The sequence below is a fragment of the Danio aesculapii genome, chromosome 13, assembly GCF_903798145.1.
Source record: "Danio aesculapii chromosome 13, fDanAes4.1, whole genome shotgun sequence".
Taxonomy (NCBI): domain Eukaryota; kingdom Metazoa; phylum Chordata; class Actinopteri; order Cypriniformes; family Danionidae; genus Danio; species Danio aesculapii.
This window is the reverse complement of record NC_079447.1, coordinates 6,338,631-6,361,140: the sequence shown is the minus strand read 5'-3', so window position 1 is coordinate 6,361,140 and position 22,510 is coordinate 6,338,631. Positions and strand designations below refer to the sequence as shown.

At 37.0% G+C, this 22,510-nt stretch overlaps 1 protein-coding gene across 1 annotated transcript in view; it reads right to left on the bottom strand.

Annotated features, from left to right (window-relative positions):
* Window positions 1–2,074: 2,074 nt before the first annotated feature.
* Window positions 2,075–22,510, bottom strand: part of LOC130240010 (arginyl-tRNA--protein transferase 1) — a 125,991-nt gene continuing 105,555 nt past the window's right edge. The window contains exons 10-11 of the mRNA XM_056471426.1: window positions 15,770–15,951; window positions 2,075–2,243 (exon numbers count right to left, since the gene is read on the bottom strand). Coding sequence (XP_056327401.1) covers window positions 2,075–2,243; window positions 15,770–15,951 — 351 coding nt within the window. The remainder of the gene's footprint in view (window positions 2,244–15,769; window positions 15,952–22,510) is intronic.

Here is a 22,510-nt window from a genome sequence, read left to right as displayed (position 1 = left end):
ATAAAAGAAAAATAAATATTAATGCATATTGTAAAATAATATTATAAAATAAACTGTAATAACTAAAGATAAAGAGAAATATTAATGAATACTGTAAAAATATGATAATTAAATAAAAATAAAATTAAATAAAAATATTAATAAATAATGTAAAATATTAAAATGAAATGTTTGTATTAAATAAAACTAAATATTAGCGAATATTGAAAAAATATTACAATAAAATAAACAAATATTAAAAAACAAAATAGCAAAAAATACTCCAATAAGAGCCAAGTCAAAATAACAACAAATATTACGAACGTGCAATAAAATCCACCTCTATCTACAGTCCCATCTCACAGGTCTAATAGAAGAAGAGATACAGTAAGTGAGATTTCCTGCAGCGGAGGCAGGTTTCCAGCGATCGCTCCAAGATGAGTCTACAGGGAGCAGTAATGAATGAAACAGATCAGCAACCGAGAGAAGAGGTGTGATGTTAGAGGACGACCGAGGATTAGCACCTTAAACAGGCGTCTATTCAACTCCACAACAGAGAGACCCTCTTCATTACACAAACACTGCAGCCTGCCTTCAGCCTTAACAGTGAGACAGAGTATCCCACATGCATATCAAAGATTTAAGATACTGAGCACTTGCTTTAGTGTATCTTGTTTAAGCATTCAGAAAAGTGCAGTCCAGAGGAAAAAGTTTTTAAAGTAGGCCATACAAAGTAGCAGAAATCCAGCAAAGGATTTATTATATTCAGGTAAATGCAGACTTTAAAGGAACGCTCCACCTTGAAAATAGTTTGATTTTATAACTCTCCTAGAGTTAAACTGTTGAGTTATAGCGTTTTTGAATACATTAAGCCCATCTCCGGGTCTATTGCTGTGTTCACACCAGACATGACCTGTTGAATAAATCAACGTGTGAATATTTTGAGTTTACTCACTTCATTTGTGCATCAAATTTACTTCACAAAAGAAGCGGATTCATGTCATGGGCAGCGCTTCTCTCTGTCTGGTGACTCTAGCTTCGTTGCTAAATGGCTAACATGTATTTTACTGAGAGAATAACTGTGTTATGTGCTTTAGGAAGGCTGAAAAACAGCGTAGATTCATTTGGCGTCGGGTCTAAGTCCACTAGATCCATTCAGAGTTGCACCCAGCTCTCTGAGTTCATCAACTCCTCCAGAAACTGTACCTGGATGATGACGCCAAACGAATCTACGCTGTTTTTTAGCCTTCCCTAAAGCACAAAGCACAGCTACTTTCTCAATAAAGCCATTCAGCAATGAAGCTAGAGTCACCGGGCAGACAAAAACCCTGCCCAAGTCTATTGTGAAGTGAATTTGACGCTCGAGTGAAGTGAGTAAACTCAAAATGTTCACGAATCTACGCGTGAATAGCATGATTTATCCGCGAGTGCAACGTCTGGTGTTAACACAACATAACGCTCGGCCATCAAAACAACAACCACAGAGTCGGCGCCATTAGCCTTGTGGTTAGTGCGTCGACACATGGCACTGAAGTGTTCACAGTGACCAGAGTTCGAGTCCCGGCTCGAGGTCCTTTGCTGACCTTTCCCCTATCTCTGCTCCCTATACTTTCCTGTCTCTAAATGTCCACTGTCCTATCACAATAAAGGTGAAAACCCCTAAAAAATAATTAATATAAAAACAACAACCACAGATATATTTCAGCAGCTGATGTGTGACACGATAAATGAGCTGATTTGCATTATCACTGGTGACAGGTAATAATTGAAATATAAACCTCATGTCTGTTGTCCTAATATACATCAAAACATCAGGTTTCCATTTCTTTCTTGTGCTTGAATGTTAAAAAGGCCCTCCTATGAATTGTCAGCCACTGCAATAGCCCCCCGCCAATTTGAGTTTGAGAGCTCTCCTCTAATCCTATGCTAAAATCTGTGGTCTGAATGTTGGCTTGATATATTCACCCACAGCCCCTGCGATTACATTTTCTCTGCCATGAAGTTCTAGCAGATTGAGAAGATTTCTGACTCTTTCTAGCGGTGCGATTCAGCCAAGACAAGCTTCAAACATGATGCAGCAAAACTTTCTTCTGCTTCAAATATTTATGACACTGCAGAATTCAGGGTTTCTAGCAAGAATGGATGAGTCAATGCAGAGACGTACCTTATAGCGCATCTTCGGGCACGAATGGACGTAGAAACCCAGATAGTAGTAGGCGAGTTTGGGTGACTGCTGCTGCAACTGCCTGGTGAAGGCAATCTCCCTGCACACACAACAACAGCAGAACATTACACTTTAGTTTCGCAGGAGCTCGGCTCATGCTATGAAAAAAAGCAGACAGATCACCTGTGTAGTTTGAAATGACTAGCTTTTAGGGCTGTGCAATATGGACAAAATAATCATATCAGAATCAGAATCAGAAAGAGCTTTATTGCCAGGTATGTTCACACATACTAGGAATTTGTTTTCATGACAGAGCTTCTACAGTGCAACAGGATTACAGAGACAGGACAACAAACAGATAATAAATTTATTTTAAAAAATAGAAGTAAGTAGTGAGTGCAAATATACAGATTGACAAGTGTATGTACATGTTTATTACTATATACAACGTTATACGTGCAGCTGTTATGTGCAAATTGGCATGTAAAGTGTGTTGTTAAATAAGTGTATATGTGTATAAAAGTGTATAGCAAGTAGTGATGTTGGTTCCACAATTATTATCATCAAGTGTTCATGAGATGGATTGCCTGAGGGAAGCAACTGTTTCTGTGTCGGGCTGTTCTGGTGCGCAGTGCTCTGTAGCGTCGACCAGAAGGTAAAAGTTCAAAGAAGCAGTGTGCTGGGTGTGAGGGGTCCAGAGTGATTTTGGCAGCCCTTCTGCTCACTCTGGATAAGTACAGTTCTTGGGGAGTAGGAAGGGTTGTACCAGTGATTCGCTCAGCAGTCCGAACTATTCGACGTAGTCTTTGGAGGTCGTATTTAGTAGCTGATCTAAACCAGACAGTTATTGATGTGCAGATGACTGATTCAATGATGGAGGTGTAGAACTGTTTCAGCAGCTCCTTTGGGAGGTTAAACTTCCTCAGCTAACGAAGAAAGTACAGCCTCTGTTGAGCTTTTTTGACAATGGAGTCAATGTGAGTGTCCCACTTCAGGTCCTGAGAGATGGTGGTGCCCAGGAACCTGAATGACTCCACTGCTGCCACAATGCTGTCCATGATGCCCAGTGGGGGGAGAGCAGGGGGGTTTCTCCTGAAGTCCACCATCATCTCCACTGTTTTGAGCGTGTTGAGCTCCAGATCGTGTTGAGCTCCATATCGCGATTTTATGAACGAATATTGCGATTGTGATTTTTATTTGCAATTTTGGCAACTGTTTTTGCTTTTTCAACCAAGTTACATACAATCTAAATGTATTGAGTGCACAAGAAGTGCATAACAAAACATTTCTCAATGAAATAACATAGTATTAAGTTTAATAAACAAAACTGTAGTGAAATTGTCCTTAAAACAGACAACATAAAATAAATGTGGTGATAGACACTTGTTGCTCTTCCCCGTGGTGCTAAAGCTTCTTTTAAACATATATAAATACAGATATACTTACAGATACATTTTCTCCAGTGTGATCTTCTGGAAAGCAATGCTGTTTGCAAACATCGACTTTTCATTTCATAGTTGTCATTGATATAATTGACCGTTAAAATCATGTACGGCTCCATTGTTCTGCTGGACCACATATCTGTGGTCGTGGCGAAGTATTCAGTAAACCTGCTTGAGCTCGTTGTTAAAGATTGCCTTACATTTCTCATACATTTCAGTAATAGCAAATCATGTGAAATGAGCGCAAGATGGCAGCTGGTATCTTTTGTCAAGTGTTTGTATTAGTCTTCGGAAGCAGTCTTTACTGATGATGTGCGCAGGCATCATATCTTTGCATATATGATAGGTGATTGCGTCGGTAATTTCTTTGTGCCGTTTTCAGCTTCTCATAGTGTGGTTTATTTATAAACTAATTTCGAGAGGATCACGTGCTTATGATCAACACGGCTGGCTCCTCATTAGCTCCGTAATGTGACCCATTAGATGATTAGGGAAGCATTATAAATAACCAGAGTTTTTCACTCCAGTTATCTTCGTCTTGAAGCTTCCCCCTCCTTCCACCCCTACTTCCTCCCCCTTTTTCCGATAGGGCGACATGGTGGCCCAGTGGCTAGCACTGTTGCCTCACAGCAAGAACATCACTGGTCCAACCTCCTATCGAGCTGGTTAGTGTTTCTGTGCGGAGTTTACATGTTCTCCCCGTGTTCGCGTGGGTTTCCCCCGGGTCCCCCGGTTTCCTCCCACCGTCCAAAAACATAAACCATAGCCAATCGACTAAACCAAATTATCACCGAAAACAAAACTAGTTTACACTTCTCACGCGGCGACAAGCAGGGGAGTCCTCGAGACCTACCTAAGCTCGAACTCCGCTCTCGCCCTTCTAACGGGAGGGAGCCCTGGGCTCGAGGATATTACGAGCTCAGGGCTCTCTCCTGGGACAGCATGCCAAATACGCTTTATTGATTATCAGCTAAGTGTGAACTCTTGAAAAGGAACAGCTCTTGCAAATGCTTGAACAATGGATACTTGTTCAGTCTGTTTGGGCTGTCTGATGTGTGCTTTTGTTTGTTTCGATGGACTTTGTCGACATGCACTGATCATGCAGTTTTTTTATGACGCTGTTTTAAGTGTTGAAACAGATTTGTAGTATTGCTCTGTTCATTGGAATAATCATTTCACAAGTCTTGCAAACTACCTTGCTTTGTGACGCATCCTCTCTCCTGAATCTAAAATACTCCCAAACCACTGATGTTGAATTTCTCTTTAGCACCAAATCATTTTTATTTTGACCTGCTTCCATATTATATGTTCTTTCCTCCAGCTCGCCTATTCGGTTCTCTCGCTCAACTTAGTCAAGCGCGGAGTGAGCTGGTTAACATCTTTCTTCCTCTCAGCTTAGCTTAGCCTGGTGCGCTGCGTCAGCTCTGATTGGTTAACATATTAAAATCATGCGCACAAGAACATATTCTGAATAATATTCTAAATAAATTAATAGATAAAAACTGCAGCCTTATGCGGTTTAGAAATCGCATGTGCTTAAATGGCGATATTTTTGCGATTGCGATTAATTGCACAGCCCTACTAGCTGTGTACTAAAAGTTAAAGGAAACTAGATGTTGTTTTAGACCTGCACAATATATCGCTTCAGCTTCGATATTGCAATGTGCAAATCTGCAATCATCACATCGCATCATTTGTGGAGTCATTGCAACGTTTAACTTTAATGATATGAAAGACTTCAGATGTTTTTAAGGCCTGTGGCTTTTGGGCACAAGAAAGTATAAAATTGGTCTCTTTAATGAAGATTAAGTGTTTAATTATTTAATGCAATAGAATAAAGATTATTCAGTGTTATTTTACATTTGATTACTGAACTTCTATTATTCAATACTGTTAAAGTCCAACCGAAAACCATAAAGCATTGTTTATTTCATTTAGATTAAATAAAATATTCATTTGATCTGTGCTTTAATTCATTTTATTGTGCATAATTTAGTATATTTTCTGCATATCATTACAATTAAAATAAATTAAAACTAGTCATCTTGTAAAATTATTTTCATATCACAATACAGTAATCACAGAATAACTAAATATAGTAATGTCAGATTTTTTCCAATATCGTGCAGCCCTATGTTGTTTATCAGAAAGAGAGTATAATGCTGATTTTGTGCAATAAAAACTGTCAATTATTAATTGTTCACTTGACCAGTTTTGTTTGTATGATAAATACAAGTCAAATGAGAGTAATATATGTAGAGTTGTAGCTTTTTTAAATAAGAATTGAATATAATTTGACACTTACACTCTCAGAAATAAAGGTACAACATCTGTCACTGGGGCGGTACCTTTTCAAAAGGTGCATTGTTGTTCCTAACAGGTCATTAAAAGGTACATATTAATACCTAAAAAGTACTAAATATGTCCTCACAGTACCTTAAAGGTACAAAAGTGAAGCTTGAAAGTTACAAATGTGTAACCTAAAGGTACTAATATCCACCTGAATGGTACAAAAGTGTACCTTTTGAAAAGGTACCACCCCAGTGACAGATGTTGTACCTTTATGTCTGAAAGTGTAAAGGGGACCTATTATGCCCACTTTTACAAGATATAAAATAAGTCTCTGATATCCCTGGAGTGAAGTTTCAGCTTAAAATACCACACAAATAATGTTTTATAACTCTTTGAAACTGACTCATTTAGGCTTTGGTCTATATTGTGGCATTCTGGTGACTGTCACTTTTAATTCAAATGAGATTGTGCTCTTTTTAAAAGAGGGTGGAGCTACAAATGCCTGTGTGTCAGCATAGTGGCAGATTCGAAAACAATAATGTCCTATGGTAATGAGGGAGAGATGGTCACAAATAGGCAGGGTTTTGCCCCTCTGATGACATGTACAAAGGGAGACATGTACACTTTTTATCAAGTGTGATTATAAAAATAGAACTAATTAAATTTCATCTTTTGAAGCTGCTTATATTTACATCCTGTTGCCACACAACTGTGTCTATAAACCCCTCATAAAAGAGATTTCTGCATAACAGATCCTCTTTAATATTGGACATAAAAGTCTTTTTGACCGAGTCATTGATAAATTAAAAGTTATTCACATTATTCTGGGATATTTTGGAATAAAACAACATTAATCTTGGTTAATAACTCTAAAAAGTATTACAATTTCTTAGAAATACTCAAATAATGGTTTACTAGATGGTAAAAATTTTTATGATCAATTAGTCGCAACAATACATGTTTTCTAAGTAAATCATAGCTCATTGAGTGTTTGCATTCATTTAAACAAGCTGTTTTAACACAGTTTAATGCAACATAAGTTAATATTGATTATAAGGTTGATTTGACTCCACTTAAAATTAAAATTTAGTTAATTTTAGTTAATGTATTTACTACTATGATCAAACAATGAACAATACATTTATTACAATATTTATTCACTTTGTTAACATAAGTTAATGAAAATAAATGTGTTCATTTTAGTTCATATTAATTCCCAGAGCATCAATTAATCTCAACAAGTACAGTTTTTGATTTGAATAAAGCTTTAGTAAATATTAAACTATGATTAAGACATTCCGTACAAGATTGTTTGACACTTAAAGCACAGCTTTAGTTAAGTTTTCACATGTGAACTGAACATAAAACAATTAAGTTTTGCCCAAAAACCCTCATGAATTGTGTTCTCAGCTCATTTTTGTAGTAAAGTAAATTGTACAAACAGCAAACCTCTTTTTATTAGAGCAGGAAATGTTGTACAGAATCTCTAAAGACTGGCAACATTGGATCCAGATCATCCCTTATAAACATTTCAATCTGAAAGTGGCTAAAACAGGAAGAGGAGGAGGAAAACAAGGGGGAGCTGAGAAAATAAAAAGAGGAGGAAAAATAGAGGAGATTTATACTTCCTCCTGCGAGCAATCAATGAGCTCTCTCTCGCTCTCTTTTCACTTCTCGCTTTATTCCCAGCACAAACACGTTTCTCTCTTTTCCATAAATAAATTCTGCTCTTTCTTCTCTCCTCTTCAGCATTTTGTGCACCTCATGCTCTCCGTTTTCCTAAAAATTAGGGGGTCAATATTTTTTTTCTCCTTCCAGCAGACAAATGAGAAAGAGAGAGAGAGAGAGAGAGAGAGAGAGAGAGAGAGAGAGAGAGAGAGAGAGAGAGAGAGAGAGAGAGAAGCACAATAAAATGAAAGCAAAATAAATAAAAGCAAAATAAAACTGAAAGAGAAAAATAGCAAAGGGAAAAAGAGTGAAAATAAACAGTGAGGTACTGGATGGCCATGCCGTCTTTATACAAAATATATCATGTTAAAATTATAATAATAAATGTACAGTGATTAGATTTATAACCCTTTTGGCATGTAGATTGATTTTACGGAATTAAAAAAAATTTACTGAAATTTTTTTTTTTTAAATATAATAATATATATAATTATTATTTTTTAATTACGGTAGTTAAGCACACCATTAAAATAGCATTTCATTAAATAAAACTATATATATATATATAGATATATATATATATATATATATATTATATATATATATATATATATATATATATATATATATTAACACGGACGTGTATTCGTGTGCTGTATGAATGCTGTAATGTTTAAATAATTTTCCTATAAAATTGCGTAAAGGTCATTGTGACCATCAGGAAGAATGCAGCATCTCATTTCTCAGAGGACGCGTTCTCTGTTCTGTGGTCTCCCAAGTTCGTTCTTCCGAGGTGACCTGGCATGACCGGTCTTCACAAGAACACACATCCGTTCTCTCCGTTCTTGGAATTGAGAAACCAATGGTCAAGACGCTCACCAAATTTGGACAATAGAAGATTGGAGAAACGTTCCTGGTCTGACGAGTCTCGATTTCTGCTGCAACTCGGATGGTAGGGTCAGAATTTGGCATCAGCAACATGAAAGGATGGATCCATCCTGCCTTGTATCAGGTTCATGCTGGTGGTGTGTGGTGTAATGGTGTGGGGGATTTTTCCGGGGCACACTTTGGGCCCATAGTAGCAATTTAGCATCATGTAACAACCACAGCCAACTTGAGTATGTTGCTGACCATGTCCATCCCTTTATGACCACAGTGTACTCATCTTCTATGGCTAACTTCCAGCAGATAACACACCATGTTATAAAGCGTGGAATCATGTCAGACTGGTTTCTTGAACATGACAATGAGTTCACTGTATCTAATGGCCTCCACAGTCCACCAGCATCTAAATCCAATAGAGCACATTTAAGATGTTGGGTGGAACGGGAGATTCGCATCATGGATGTGCAGCCGACAAATCTGCAGCAACTGTGTGATGCTATCATGTCCATATGGAGCAAAATCTCTGAGGAATATTTCGAGTCCCTTGTTGAACCTATGCCATGAAGGATTAAGGCAGTTCTGAAGACAAAACGGGGTCCAAACTGGTCCCTAATGGTGTACCTAATAAAGTGGCCGTTGAGTTTACTAAACATAATGCATGTTATTATAACAATAATAATAATAAACTATCAAAAAATAAAATAACAATATAACAAAACATTTCTGTTTAGTTGAAGCACAAAATTACAAATAATTTATATGAAATAAAACTAAACCTAAACAGAATTAACTTTTCTTCCGCATTTTGTGCACCTCAGGCTCTCCGTCTTCCCAAAAATTAGGGGGTGAATTTTTTTTTGTCCTTCTAGCAGGCAAATGAGAAGAAAAGAGAGAGGGAAGCCCAAGCTAAATAAAAGTAGTGGAAAATGAAAGAGCAAAATAGTGAAGGGAAAAGAGGCGAAGACAAACAGCGAGGTGCTGGAAGGTCATGCGGTCGCTGCCAGGTTCCCAAGTTCCCATCCCCTGCTGACAAAGCCTGGCTCTCCATGAATGAGAGACGGATAAGAAGAGGCTGTGGAGCCCATTCACAAAAAAAGATGGAGAAAGAGAAAGGGACAGAAAGAAAGGGCAGTACCCCCCCCCCCCCCTCCTCCTCCTCCATCTGAAGCCCGGTCCCCACCCGCTCGCGCTGGCAGCAGTTTGAAGCCTCCATTATCTCCTCTTCAGCCGCCTGACACCCCTACACAAGCCAATTATACCACAGTGCTCACCACGGACAAGACGCCTGCTTAATATTAATATCACACACACACACACACACACACACACACACACACACACACGGAGTGGGCAGTGTGTAGACGGAGAAATGTGGTTCACACAACACAGTGTAAAAGTACTATTGGAGATGTAAACAACTCAGAGGTCAACCTAGAGGTCAACGCAATATATAAACGGGTTACGTTCAGGGATCAAACACATTTTTACGACTAAAATTCCATGATTTTCCAAGACTTTTCCAGAATTTAAGTACATTTTGATGACGTAATGTTTCATGTAATGTCTACATATACATGGTAAATAATAAGAAAAACAATGAGGTTCAAATTCATTACAGCATATCATAGAACACGCAACAATCTATTTAAATTTGTTTTTATATCTATGTCAAAGTGATTTCGATAATGCTTACACAGCACTAACAATGTGAGAGCACGTTTTTGGCCAAGGACAGAAAAGAAGTAAAGACAACTAACTAATATTCAAGTTAGGGCTGCACAATAGATTGTTTCAGCATCGATATCGCAATGTGTGCATCTGCAATAGTCACATCGCAGGATTTGCAATGTCGGGATTATGGTTTAATATAGAGTTTAATCATAATGGAGAAAAAGTTCACCCAAAAATTACTAACCATTTCCATTACACGCTTCACTTGTTTCAAACATTTATGAGTTTTCTGTTTTTATTTTTTTATTGAACACAAGAATATAATTGAATAACTCCTATAGTATTGAAACAAGTGAAGGGTGAGTAAATAGTGAGTACATTTCAATCTTTGAGTGAACTGTCCCTTTAAGGCCTGTGACTGTGTGAACAATTCAATATTTTAGAGTTTAAAACATCCGGGCACAAGTCATTTTGTGTAACTTTAATAAAGATTAAATAATGTACAAGACTGAGCAGTGTTGATTATTCAATATCTCTACCTGAATACTGAATACCTGAAAACTAGAATTCACTTTTATCGTCACTATTCACTATATTTTACTTATCTATGCTTGTAATTTATTTGTTAAATATTATTCGAGATTCACTCCTCTATAAAATCCCCCCAATCAAACCAAATAAACCTGTTAAATCATCTGGTGAAATTGTATTCACATCGAAATATACAGAATTATTAGCCACCCTTTGAATTTTTTTTCTTTTTTAACTATTTCCCAAATGATGTTTAACAGAGCAAGGAAATTTTCACAGTATGTCTGATAATATTTTTTCTTCTGGAGAAAGTCTTATTTGTTTCATTTCGGCTAGACTAAAAGCAGTTTTTAATTTTTTATGAACCATTTTTAAATAAAAATGATTAACCCCTTTAAGCTAATTTTTTTTCGACTGTCTACTGAACAAACCATCATTATACAATAACTTGCCTAATTACCCTAACCTGCCTAGTTAACCTAATTAATCTAGTTAAGCCTTTAAGTGTCACTTTAAGCTGTATAGAAGTGTCTTGAAGAATATCTAGTCAAATATTATTTACTGTCATCATGGCAAAGATAAAATAAATCCGTTATTAGAAATGAGATATTAAAACTATTATGTTTAGAAATGTGTTGAAAAAAAAATCTTCTCTCCGTTAAACAGAAATTGGGGAAAAAATATAAACAGGGGGGCTAATAATTCAGGGGGGCTAATAATTGGACTTCAACTGTATATCACAGAAATAGAAAATATGGTAATGTCAGTTTTTTCCAATATCGCACAGCCCTAATTCAAGTATCCAGATATTTGTTAAACTAATTTCCATGACTTTTCCAAAACTTAGTGGGTTTTTCAATTTTTCCAGGCCTGGAAGACGCCATGTCAAAATTCCATGACTTTTCCAGGTTTCCATGACCGTATGAACGCTGTATGTTTTCTATAGTATATGCAGTATTAGCTGCAGTGCTTTAATCTTATAATGTTTAAGTAAGGGTATATTATATGAATTATTTGTAACGATACTATTTATAATTATATATAAATATCTAACACACACACACTTCCATACTCACTACTACTGGAAGCCTAAACACATTCAAAGACAATAATATGTTCCTTTGCTGTTAGGTAATCAAATAACTGATTGAAATAATTTGGAGCATGAACAGTAAACTTGAGTAGGTAAGTGGTGTAGCCTAGTGGTTAAATTGTGGTTAGATGGGTAGCCAAAAAAACTCAGACTAGACTGAGCATCAAATGCTCAAGCAGATTCAATTTTAAGTATTAATTCGCCCGCCCAAAAAACTACCATCTCCATTCACTGCCATTATATGAAGCACCAAGGACCATGAATTCAGCTCAAAATCTTAAAATCTTTGTAATGCTCTACTGAAGAAAAAAAGTCAGCTACATCTTGGATGACCTGTGGATGACTAAATTAACAATTTGAGTGAACTATCCCTTTAACTTCATGATAATGAAACAGGTCATGTCGAGTACTTACTGATTTAAATGCAGTTAAATGGATATGATACGATAAATATATGATAATCGATTTTAGGAAGGCTGCTCACACACAGATGAACACTTGCATTAAAAAATAACACGGTCGAAAGTGTGCAATCATACAAATAACTTGGCACAATTATTACTCTAAACTCTCCTTTGACGAGAATTGTGAAGCAGTGTGTAAAAGGGGCATCAGCTACTCTATCTGAGGAAGTTAAACCATAGTTTCCATATTGATAGTGATTTTATTTTACCATGCTTTACTTGAATCCGTTTCATCTTTTACTTTGGTGTGTCATGACTTGGTAACCTTTCTGTTAAGAATAAAAACACACTAAATCAGATAGTTCAGTGGTCCAGTAAGCTGACTGGCGTGTCATTAGCCAACCTGGTGGCTGTGTACACCAGGCAGCTAAAGAGAATTACAAATTAAATTTTAAGTGACACTTGATTATTTATTTATGTTATTTTTTTATTATTACTTTTTTTTTTTGGAAGAGAGCGATTTGTATGTCTATGTTTTATGTCTATTTGTTGTTGTCACTCTATAAGTATTTTTGGTGTGGCACTGTTATGAAATGAGGAAAACAAATCAACTTTAGACCACAGAGCATGTTCTGCTGAGGAGTACTACTGAGGAAAATGTCATCTTAGGAGGGTGAGTAACTCTCACTTTTGAGTAAACGAAGGCTTTAACCTCAAATGAGATTTAAAAATAATAATAATAATAACAACTAAATGATTAATTATACATTTTGTATCTGCATTAGGGCTGCAACAACGAATCTATTAAATCAATAAAAATCGATTAGTAAAAGCGTTGGCAACGAATTTTGTAATCAATATGTTGTGTCGCATGACACGGGGACGTTTGATTATTAAAAAACACTTTAGTTCAGCATGGAGCGAAGTGAACACAGTCTCTCTGGAGCACTGATACAGAGTTTGGCGCTGAGAAAGACGTGTCATTTTATCACAATTATGCAACGTTTTAACCGCCTAATGCTTAATTTATGTTTTAGACATGTAAATAAACAAGTTCTAGTAAAACAAAACATTTCTAAGAGTTTGTAAAACATACAAGAGAGTCTAACAATCCATTCAAATATAATTTGCAGATGTGTTTTATTCATATCAGATACACATTACACATATTAACTATAAAGTTGAATCTCACATATTAACTATAAAGTTACTCTTCTCTAAGTTCACCAGCCACTTTCATGTATTTGGGGAGTAACTGGTGAATTTACTTGCTGAATCCTGCGTGTTCTGCTTTTTATGAATGAGGCATGCGCACCACCGCAAGTAAACATGGCGATGCCCATCTTACATTATAGATCAGGATCACTTACACGTTTATGTGAACAGGTAAATCTTCTGTTTGAGATTATATCTTATTAAAGGCCCGTTTCCACTGAGTGGTTCGGTTCGGTACGCTTTTATGGCCATTTCCACTGTCAAAAGGCGTACCCAACCGAACCATACCACTTTTTCTGCACCCTTTCCAAAGGGTACCAAACACGAGAAAGGGTACCAAAAGGCGGAGCCACACGCGCAGCTGAACGCTATTGGTTTATAGAGATACGTCATTCGCTTACGCAACAAGCCAGAATGAAAACAAAAAACCCGCCATGTTTAAATACACAGCGAGAGATTACAGCGGATATATATATATATATATATATATATATATATATATATATATATATAATAACGAGCCATGGTCGATCCAGGCTCAAACAAACCTTGTTGTCGTCTTGATGAACAGCCACAAGCCATGGAGTAGAGCAGAATCTACCCTGTGCCTCGTAGTTTTTTTACGAGCCAGTCTGAGGCGCGAGCGGTTTCGCTTACTTCCTTGCGTTCGCTGCGCATCTATATCTGAAATAACAATCGTCTTGAGCTGATGATAATAACCTGCGCTTGATTATTGACGTACTTTTGAAACCCGATCCTGTCAGACACTGACAAACGCAAGAATGAAGCGTGAAGAAACAAAGGAGAAGCCGGAAAAAAAGGAGCACATTATTTTTTCAGCTAACATGAACAAAATGTTATGTATAACTATTATCTTCACCTTTTGGACTAATATGAACTGGAAATGATGGAATTACTGTTTAACAGAGGCTACATGTGCTGCTGAAGATTACAGACACAGATAAGAGGTTTGCACTGACTGTGGGCTATATTGTGTGTTGTTTTTGAACCTAAATACGGGCAAAATGACTGTTGTGTGTATTTCTTCTGTAGTTGGTAACATATCGGAGACTGTAAGGGGCTGTATGTGTTCATATATGTTCATTTATTTAGTTATTTAATATAATTACAGACGTTACAGTAGGCTGTTTCGCTCTGTCATTGATCTGCAGTTATAATCAACTCATGTTTATAGAAAAGTTAGTAATAAACATTTCTACACAAGTATTTATGAGTATGAAGCATCTGTTTTGTGAGAAGTGCTTCTCATATGATATGTGAGCGACCTGTACAGCTTTATTGTAGACATTTCCTCGAGCGAAAATGACGTCGACTAAAACTTTCTGTCATACACGACGCCCACCAAAAGGGTACCCTTGGTAGTGGAAACGCAAGCCTGATAAAGGTGACCCGTACCGATCCGAACCGTACCGTACCAGTCAGTGGAAACGAGCCATAAGATAATTTTTCTAACCCAATTTGCAAATAATTTAACTTGTTTTAAGCAAACAATCATTTTAATTTTAGGTGTTTTTTTTTCAGAAAACAAGACATAAATTCTTATGCTATTTCATGCGTCTAGTATGTATCTTGACTTAAAAATATTTAGATATTTGGATTGAAAACACGACAAAACTACTCAGTTTTTTATTTTATTATTATTATTAGCAGTAGTATAACAGCTCAGGGATGAGCTTTTTTGAATAAACGGTTTCTTTATATCCAATTCATCGATTAATTGAAAAAATAATCAACAGATTAATCGATTATTAAAATAATCGTTAGTTGCAGCCCTAATTCGCATTTGTAAACCTGTTACAGTTGGAGACAATATTATGAGCCCTCCTGTGAAAAATAATAATAATAATAATGAATATTTCCAGAGTGCTGTTTAACAAAACAAAACATTTTCACAAAATTTCCTACTATGTTTTTCTTCTGGAGAAAGTCTTCTTTCATTTAGTTTAGCTGGAATACAAAACTCCTAAGGTCAATATTTTTAGCTCCTTTTTGTAGATTTTTGTTTCCAGTTGGCTACAGAATAAACCACTGTTGTCCAATGAATTGCTTAATTAACCCAACTTGCCTGGTTAACCTAATTAACATAGTTAATTAAGCCTTTAAACTGCACTTTAAGCTGAATACTAGTATCTTGAAAAATACCAACACAGAAAAAAAGTATTCATTGGATTTCCATTTTTTAAGTGTTTGCAAACTATTATATGAGCTGAATTTAAAATAAATAAAGTTGAACAATACTAAATTTAATTTGTTTGTTGAAGCCCATTTAAATTATTTTAACGTACCTTTCACGTACCTTAAAAATGTTTTTAAATCCAATAAATATTTTTTTCAGTGCAGAAGGGTTAATAATTTCATCTTCAGCTGTAGGTATCATCTATGAACAGCAGTCAAACAGACTGACCTGAGAGCAGAATAGGTGCCCAGTGAGAGCGAGGCGAAGTCAGGGTGGTAATACAGATACACAGAGGACACACAAGAGGGCAGGATGTCCAAAACCCCCACGGCTACTATTCTGCCATCCAGCCAGTACTGCTGATGAAACGAGCCGTATCCTACATCAGGACCATCAGGAGCAGTCTCAGCCTGGGGGAACAGAGACGGTGCGTAAATCAGATGAGACATTTACAGAGGATACCAAAAAAACCTTACATAGGTCAAAGATGAAGACTTTTTAAAAAATTTCAGTATCAAAATAAATGTGCGAAAGTTAATAGTTCATAGAGTGAACTAATTTAAAGTGGGACCTATTATGTCACTTTATACAAGGTGTAAAATAAGTCTCTGGCGTTCCCTTGAGTGTGTTTGTGAAATTTCAGCTCAAAACACCACACAAATAATGCTTTATACTTTTCGAAGCTGACCCTTTTAGGCTTTGGACAATTTTGGTGACTGTCGCTTTAAATTCAAATGAGATTGTGTTCTTTTTAAAAGAGGGCGGAGCTACAAATGCTTATAAATGACAAAGCGGCAGATTCAAAACTCTAATAGCGGACAGCTGCTTCTCACTCAGGGCTGTCTATGCTAATGAGAGAGAAATGGTCACTAATGGGCGGGGCTTTCCCCCTCTCATGACACGTACAAAGGGAGAATGTCAATCAAAGTGTTTCTGCAGACTGTTTTTATCAAGTGTGATTATAAAAAAACAGAATTAATAAATGTTTACTATTAGAAGCTGGTTTATATTCACACACTGTTGACACACAACCTCTAATAAAAGTGATTTTTTCGTAATAGATCATGTTTTAATGTTTAAAATTATTTTTTGTGACAATAAAAAGTCAAATACCACAATATTAAAACCTATATAGAATATGTAATAATACATTTACATTTATCAATGAAAAACATACAATAATATGTCTGTGCTACACTGTGATCCTTAAAGAGATTTCATACAGACAACCAGACAACCTTGTTGCAACTTTCAATTTTGTCCAGGCCAGTTTCATTAGTTTGCCTTTTTAATGCTTCCTTTCAACCACAATTCAAAAACAATATCTGACTTTCATTAGTTTACTGTCAGTCATTTTTCAGTAATTATTGCTTCTTTCAGATGGAGGTTATTTTACAGTATTTTTTATCTTCAATGGAAAATTGTGTGTTCAAATTTGGACAATTTTGTTTAATTATATACAATTAGTTAAACCCATGTAATTCTTACATTTGCTTTATGTTCAAACCAGTTAAATTTGTAAAAAAATGAAATAAATAAGAAATTAACTTAATTGTTTTTGTTGTGAGGGAATTGTATAGAACCAAGCATTTTCTAGTGTGTGAATATAAGGGTCATCTCACAAGAAAGAAAAAGCAATTTCCAAAGTCTAGTGACCAGTTTTATTTAATTTTTTATTGAAATATCTTGTTTTTTGGGCATAAGGCATCGCAAAGGTTGTTTAATGTTCAATTGACACCTTATGAACAAATCTAATGAGAGATGGGTCTGAATGTATCCTACAGCTCACTCTTTGAAGCTGGGAAAAATTCAGTGACTGCTCTAAAACAATATCAAACACTGGTGAATTGTACTAATGAATATAAAAATGGTTTTGGCTTTGCCCTAATATGATAAAAGTGTAAGAAATAATAAAACAGAAGACAGTGTTTTACTCAGCATGAAGTTTACTAGATGTGACATAGTTTGTGCACACAATTAAGACAAAAAAAAATTAAAGCTGCAAGCAGCGATGAAAGGGACCTCGCACCCGGGCTCACCACCGCCTGGTGGCCTTAGGATGACAGAGAACAGTAAACAATATTAATTTAAGCTGATATATATATAGAGAGAGAGAAAAAAATAAATTAATAAAAAAAATAATAATAATAATAAAAAAAAATAAAAAAATAAAAAATAAAAAAATAAAAAAAAAAATAAAAAAAATAAATAAATAAATAAAAAAAATAAAAAAAAAAATCACAGAATTATGCCAAACTTCCTTTTGTCAGCAGGTGTCGCTATGACTAACTCAATATTGGCAAGTAGTTGTCTTCAGAAGAGGAAACATATTGAACCTGTGAATTTTCAGGCAGATCGGCTATCTGTGGCAAAGCACTGAATGTTTTTCAGTCCAACACAGACACGCCCTTCAGCGAAAACTCTTCACAAATCTTCACAATTTAGCATCACAAAGGCCTTTGGACTAAACTAATGGAACATGTTGTCAAACATGTGTTAAAATGATGTGTTAAAATTTGTAGGAGGAGTTTGTTGCACTGTAAAACATGTCACTTTCTGTTGCCAGCAGGTGGCACTATAACAGTAACTGGATATTGGCATGTAAACGTGTTCAGGTCAGGCCTGTTATCAATTGTGTGAATTTTGAGGCAGATCGGACAATGCATGCTTGAGTTTCTTCACGAAACTTCCTGTTTCGTGGCGAATCGTCAAAGTTTTATAGGCCGCAACGAACACGCCCTTCGACGAAAACTCTAGATCTTCACAATTTAACATTGCTAAGGCCTTTAGATGACAATACCCAATTTTGGTGTTGATCTGATAAAATTCCTAGGAGGAGTTTGTTAAAATACAACACCTGGGTCAGCGCCAAAAGCATAGTTAGTCAACACATAGCACCCAGGTGCTCGCAGCGACCAGAGTTTGATTCCCGGCTCGAGGTCCTTTGCCGGCCCTTACCCTCTCTCTGCTCCCCACACTTTCCTGTCAGTTAATCTTCACTGTCCTGTCATTAAATAAATATTATTATATTATAAATAAATATATTATTTAAAATAATTATTAAAAAAAAGTAAATAAATAAAAATACAACACCTGCAAATGGCAAAAACTGCACTTTTTCGGCACAGGAAGTTAAAAATACCTGACTTCCTGTTGGGTTTGAGATTTCGCTCCAAGTGACTTTTTTGTATGTATTGGCATGTTTGACATGTGTGCCAATTTTTGAGCAAGAATCATAGCTTGGGGGCCAGTACGTCTAATGTGCATAGGTGGCGCTGTTGAGTAATTTTGCCACACCCACTTTCGAAACCTATGACAAATGTAAGTTTTCGCCACTTCTGGGGCGTGTGCAAAGAGGACATGTTTAGACCCTCAAAATCATGGTCCATGAAGAAGAAGAGGAAGAAACTGAGAAATTACAACAGGGCCTACAGACCGTTTCGGTGCTCGGTCCCTAAGAGGAGAAAAAAAAAAAAAAAAGAGTGATCAGTCAGTCCTCAAACAATCTGAGAGTCTGTGTTTGTAAAGGAACACAGGGTGTACAGTAGCTTACTAATAGTTCCCACATGTGGGCTGAGAGCTGTCTCTCTGTGTGTGTATGTGTGTGTGTAGCGGAGTCCATGCCAGGCACACACAAACTACAAGAGGCAATTTAATAAAAACCCTTGCACGAACAAAATCAATCTCCACACTGAAATCCTGTGCAGGAGGGTGAATTTTACCGTGTTTAAAATGTATGTATAAATCAGGGGCGGCAGTGAAGAAAAAAAAACAACTACTGTTGAGTCTGAAGATGAAAGCACACATTCCTTCATGTGACATGAGTGCAGTCGTGTCTGAATATACGTCTGCTGTTTTGGACAGCCGTAAAACCCCAAACCGTTACCTGCACCAGATCGTATTTCCCACTCAAACCTTCACGCTGGCTTTTTTCAATCAAGCGGTTTATCGAGGCGGGCGCTTTATTCACTCTAGTCCGCCAATGAGGTGCTTTATTCACACTAGTCCACCAATGGGACTTCAATGGTTTGGGTGGGAGGGTAACCGCGGAGCCGTAGCTGTAACGGGATCTCTCCGCGGCCCATCTGGGTTCAGTTAGACCTGCAGGAAAGCGGCTCGTTATCACAACACCAGGGGAGCCACTCGGGCCAATCCCTTCAGTATGAGGAGCTTTAGACACTGCCGTGCTGCGGTCACTCACCTCCAAATTAAAACCAACACAGACACATCACAACTGCCACTCACTTCACTAAAGCTTTACACTGTTAAAACAAAGTGTCACTCTAACAATAAAACTAAAAATGCTTCAAACCATTTTCTTCTAACTCTACTACTTTAATGAGTCAAAACAACACAATTCTTACATTTGGGGGGGGGGGGGCATAATGGTTTCATTTTCAATCCACTTAAATTTGTTAAAAAGGATTAACTTAATTGATTTATGTTGGGACAACATGAAGGATTTGTCTGAAACCCTGCATTTTTTACAGTGCTTAAGAGCAGAAATTTGTTTAAGTGTTTTGGGACATTGGAATAATGAGATTATAGCACCTTTCACACAGTGATAGCAGTAAATATCCAGAAAATTTCCACAACAACTTTACTGGTAAACTAAAAAAAGCGCTGTTCACAAAGGCAAGGATGTTCCGTAACTCTTTCAGAAAAGGCTGTTCACACATCCATTCCAAAATACAGATCAATTCTGACATTATTAACCAGAAATGAGCTCAAAACGGCTGTGCTTGTATTTGTAAACATCGAAGGGGTCGGGCTTTGTTGATGGGTTTACTTTTATTTAGAGCTTTAGCATTCATTCAGCTGCTGTCCCAGATACATCTAAAGGCAGAAGCTGGCCTATTTGACTACGTTACACATTCTGTGGATGGATAAGTATTGTCAATATACTTATACTTCGTGACATTTTTACTACTAAAATTCCATGGCTTTTCCATGATTTTTCCAAGACTTTCAAGTAAATTTTCATGGAATTTTTTATGGAATTTTATATGGAATACATGAAAAGAGATTATTTGTTTTCGACTTGAATTGGTTCATGTAAAAGTAGACATATCAAGCTTTCTATAGATATATCTCTCATGCCTCTTTGTTGAGTATTTGCTAAGTTTCCGTTCAGTTTAAATGACGTGTTTGTTCTGACCGCAGTCGACATGTTGCGTGCGTCTCATGCAAATGATTGTAATAACTAAGCCTTGAAGCATTAACACTAATGAGCTCAGTCTGAGAAACTAGTGTTGGTTTTACACTGATTATATTATCAAACAATATTTGTTTTCAACAGGCACTTGCTGCATTTAAAAGTAGACACTTCAAGCTTTCTATAAACATACGTCTCATGTCTGTGTGTTTTGTTTTCACGGAGATGCAGAGCCTTTTACTAACGCGCTTCTAAAAACAGTTCACGGAGAGACAATAGAAAGAATGCCTACACTGTTTATTATCCTTATTTTGCAAAAGCACAAATGTTTGTTGTCATTGTGAGTGTACACAAAAAAAAAAACAAGACCCCTAACAGATTCGACTGATGTATTGATCTTATCTGTACGATCAAAACTGTAAGAGCAATTTAAGTTCATTTCTGCGTTATGAGGAGAAGACTCATCAAAACACATATACACGGTCTTCGACCCCTGGGAGTTAAACAAACCTTGTCGTCATCTTGATGAACAGCCCAGTGTCCTGTTGTTGTTTACCAGGCCACCTAAAAGCGCAAGTGGTTTCACTCTCTCCAGAGAGCTCGCGATTACTATTTCAAATCTATATTGATCTATATCTTGATGATAATAACATGCGTAGGATTGTTGAATTGCTTCTGACATCCAATCCTTTCAGAAAAGGACAAACACAAGAGTGAAGTGTGAAAAACAAAGGAGGGTACACTTTTGTACCTTTAAGGTATATATTTGTACTTTTAGGTATTAATATGTACCTTTATGGACCTGTTAGGAACAAAGTAGATTTATAAAAACATGTTCCGCCCCAGTGACAGATTTTCGTATCTTTACTTCTGAGAGTGTACAGGTTACAATATCCAAAAGAAGTGTTACAATAAGTCTCTCATTTGCCCTGGCGGGACCACATTCCAGTCTGATAGGTTAGTTATTTTCATTCCGAGCGCTTGTCCAGTGGGTTGACATTTTAAACTAGCTGTCAGCATTAAGTACACACAGCCGCTCAAGATGAAGGTGCTTTCATTGTGCTGCTAGCGGCTATGATTAAGGGCTTGCGGTGAAACGAGGAGCTTTTGGCACCACATGTGCCGGGGTTTGTTTCTGTCAGAACCAGACCGGACTCAAATCCAACGTCTGTCATGCTAACTTACCCTCCGGCAGCGGAGAGACCCGCTAAAAACAACGTTAAGCTCTCAGCACCACCTGCCAGCCGCCCATCTTTCATCCATAATGATCTAACGGTATGCTCGAGATTGCATTTTCGCCCTGTTATAATGAAGCACAGCCTCCGCAGAAGTATTTGGCGGTACAGGTTTCAGGCGTGTTTGTGTAGCCGTCGGTGCGGGAAATGGCGTCACCTTGACCCCTGGATGACCTCAGTGAACCACCTAATGACGCCGTCTGTGCCACTGTGAAGGCAAGCGAAACAGAGATGAAGCCAACAATAAAGGCAGGGGCCCAAATCACAAACATATGGTGGCCTGTGTTGGGCTTTGTTTGGCTGTGCAGTGGCGTCCCGTTTGCAGCAGGCTGTTTGTCAGGCTGTTAACATTCCTCTTTCATTTACATTACAGTGGCTCTTCTGTGTTGGAGAAACAATGAGAGAGGTTAACGTACGCTGCAACCCAGCTAGCCAAGCGCATTCTGCTGTACAGGAGGCTGCACCATACTCAAAAGTGCTGCTTGATCAAACTATTTAAAATGAGTTGAAACAACACAATTCTTGAGATTTTTTGGGCACACCTTAAATGTTTTATGATTAATCCACTTAAATATGTCA